This window comes from Saccostrea cucullata, unplaced genomic scaffold, assembly GCF_032062105.1.
Source record: "Saccostrea cucullata isolate Sc308-1 unplaced genomic scaffold, CSIRO_AGI_Scuc_v1 ctg1298, whole genome shotgun sequence".
In the NCBI taxonomy this organism is placed as follows: Eukaryota; Metazoa; Mollusca; class Bivalvia; order Ostreida; family Ostreidae; genus Saccostrea; species Saccostrea cuccullata.
This window is the reverse complement of record NW_026924450.1, coordinates 185,713-187,998: the sequence shown is the minus strand read 5'-3', so window position 1 is coordinate 187,998 and position 2,286 is coordinate 185,713. Positions and strand designations below refer to the sequence as shown.

The following is a 2,286-nucleotide window of genomic DNA, read 5'->3' as shown; positions in this document are numbered from 1 at the left end:
AGTACTGATCAAGGAAAACTTCTAAAATGTATCAGAACATACACACCCATCTGAACGCTTGGGCATGAAAAACAAGAATAGAATTCCCTCTTACAGAATGACCACTTCTACTAGATCTATAAATAGCTACAAAGTTACAGGTTAATCCAAAAGAAAGATAGCTAAATACCTTACCTGTAAGACTTCATAAATAATAAAATAATAAAACACATATTTTAATTTATAGTTTGAATGAAATAAATCTTTATTTACATACTTCAATTTAAACTCTGAAAACAATAATTAAATCAACGAAAATTCCTGAAAAATAAATTTATTAAAAACATATAAAATTTCACTGTATTACACAATTATTAAAACTGGAATTTTCCATGGATTTAGATGACTGGAATCCGAAATTAGGGGATTGATGGATAAAGTTGTTTTAGCTGGTCGTCAAGGGGGTGTGTCCCCATACCAAAACAGATTATACAAAATAATTTGCGTTCCTTTTTGGAAATCAGCCAATGAAAGTTTTGAATTGCTTAATCTGATTAAAATCAGATCCTTTGATCCGCTCACATAGATCGCTCAAAGGATATGATTTTAAACAGATTGTGAAATGTTGCATGTTCAAATACTAGTAGTAAAATTCCTTGATTAACAAGTGTATTAATATAATATAGAGCATCAATGAATACAAATATCCACCACGAAATAAAATTGAATCCCTAAAACGCAAAGAATGGCTAGTGAACATATTTTAACTGTCTTTTATGATTATTTTTTTTTCAAAGGTCTAAACGAAACCGTTCCTTCAGTAGATGTAGAATTTGATGGTTTTCTTTGGACAGAAGAAAACACAACCGACGGAACAGAACACGACTCTGCCATCAGGTTCCTTTGCAAGTTTTCATTATTACGATATCAAAGCCTCTACTACCGTATTATATGGTATTTGGACGACATTGAAGTCGACTTAAACCAAGTAGTCTCAGAATCCACAAAACGGAATGCGACTATAACAGCATACGAAATTCTAGAAAAGGGGAAAAAACTGGGAACAATGGTATTTCTTTATATAAGTAGAAAAATTAGAGAAAGAGAAGTGTAGTTATAACGATAGAGCTTTATATATTTTCTTAAACATTTGTAGATACAATGCAGAGTAGGGGCTATGCTTCAAGAGGATGTAAAAGGATGCACGACAAAAGCCAGTTCATTTTTTTTTGCAGGGATTAAGGTTTTTTGTTTTTTTCTCATACACTTTTCTTTTTTATTACTAGCTATTATTTAACTGTAAATGAGAAAAATACTTTTTGTATCGGAATGAAGTCTTTATTACAAAACAAAACTGCAATATACTCTGCAAGCGATTATATAATCTAGTACATTAAAAATCCAACCCACCAACAAAGCATAGAAAATAAATACGAAAAATCTTGTTTCTGTTTCTCACATCTCCACAAAATCACTGGAAGCCTTTCTTGCCCCGAAGCTTCTGAGAGAAGCCAGTCCGTAAAATAAATGAAGAACAACCTGTGTTGATCCAGATTCACTGATTTTGTGAAGCTGCATTATGTAGTGAATCAAACTTCACCCATAAGTACTTTAGAGTAATTAAGGCTCCTTTTTATTTTTATTGCTAGGTGCTTACTCCAAAAGTCACTTTATCTACAGAAACAGTTTCAATAATAAAGCTTCAATCCAACGTTCCCTTTGCTGATTCTTTTGTCTTATATGGACAGACGCCATTTGAAAGAAGTCTGAGTATATATTTGTCAAATCCAAGCGATACCGATTCTACCTGCAAGGGGCGGTCTACAAATTATTATAAATGTGAGCAGTTAATTCCTTCCTTAAGTTTTCCTCGTCGTTTTGAAAATGATGGTAAGCACATTGACTGGAATAAAACTATAGAGTTTCAAGTGACAGTCAAGAAAAGCATTCAATATGGTTTTCCACCAAGCGAAGTCACTCTTCGTTTAAAGACTGGAGACGTTCATGGCCATGGAAGCAAATTCTTTGAAAATGTATTTCTGCGAGATGTTTTGGTAATATAGAAAAATAAATATTTTTCTGACATTATGAAATTAAACTTTATAAAAGATTTGTTATTCTCAGTTTTCAACAGTCCTTCCACCAAACGTGTGTATACTTCATACATATTTTTCTTGAAGGTACAACTCATCGATGAGGATCCAAAGGCGCTGCCCTCCTGCCATTCTGTCACTGATCCTCATATGATGTCCTTTGACAAAGTGTGAGTGAAATTATAAATTGGTATTTCAAAGTTTCATCGCTCAG

At 32.8% G+C, this 2,286-nt stretch overlaps 1 protein-coding gene across 1 annotated transcript; it reads left to right on the top strand.

Annotated features, from left to right (window-relative positions):
- The first annotated feature begins 782 nt into the window (after positions 1–782).
- On the top strand, positions 783–2,286 carry LOC134266453 (uncharacterized). The gene is made up of 4 exons (XM_062748688.1): positions 783–1,048; positions 1,136–1,222; positions 1,629–2,033; positions 2,160–2,286. Exons 1-4 carry the CDS (start codon positions 1,046–1,048, stop codon positions 2,244–2,246), a joined length of 582 nt encoding a protein of 193 aa, XP_062604672.1. The 5' UTR covers positions 783–1,045; the 3' UTR covers positions 2,247–2,286.

Excerpts from the sequence above, each read along its gene's own strand:
- LOC134266453 (XM_062748688.1), top strand. Across the intron at positions 1,223-1,628 it reads TTTTTTTTGCAGGGATTAAG|GTGCTTACTCCAAAAGTCAC; the intron begins GTTTTTTGTTTT and ends TTTTATTGCTAG. Across the intron at positions 2,034-2,159 it reads TATTTCTGCGAGATGTTTTG|GTACAACTCATCGATGAGGA; the intron begins GTAATATAGAAA and ends TTTTTCTTGAAG.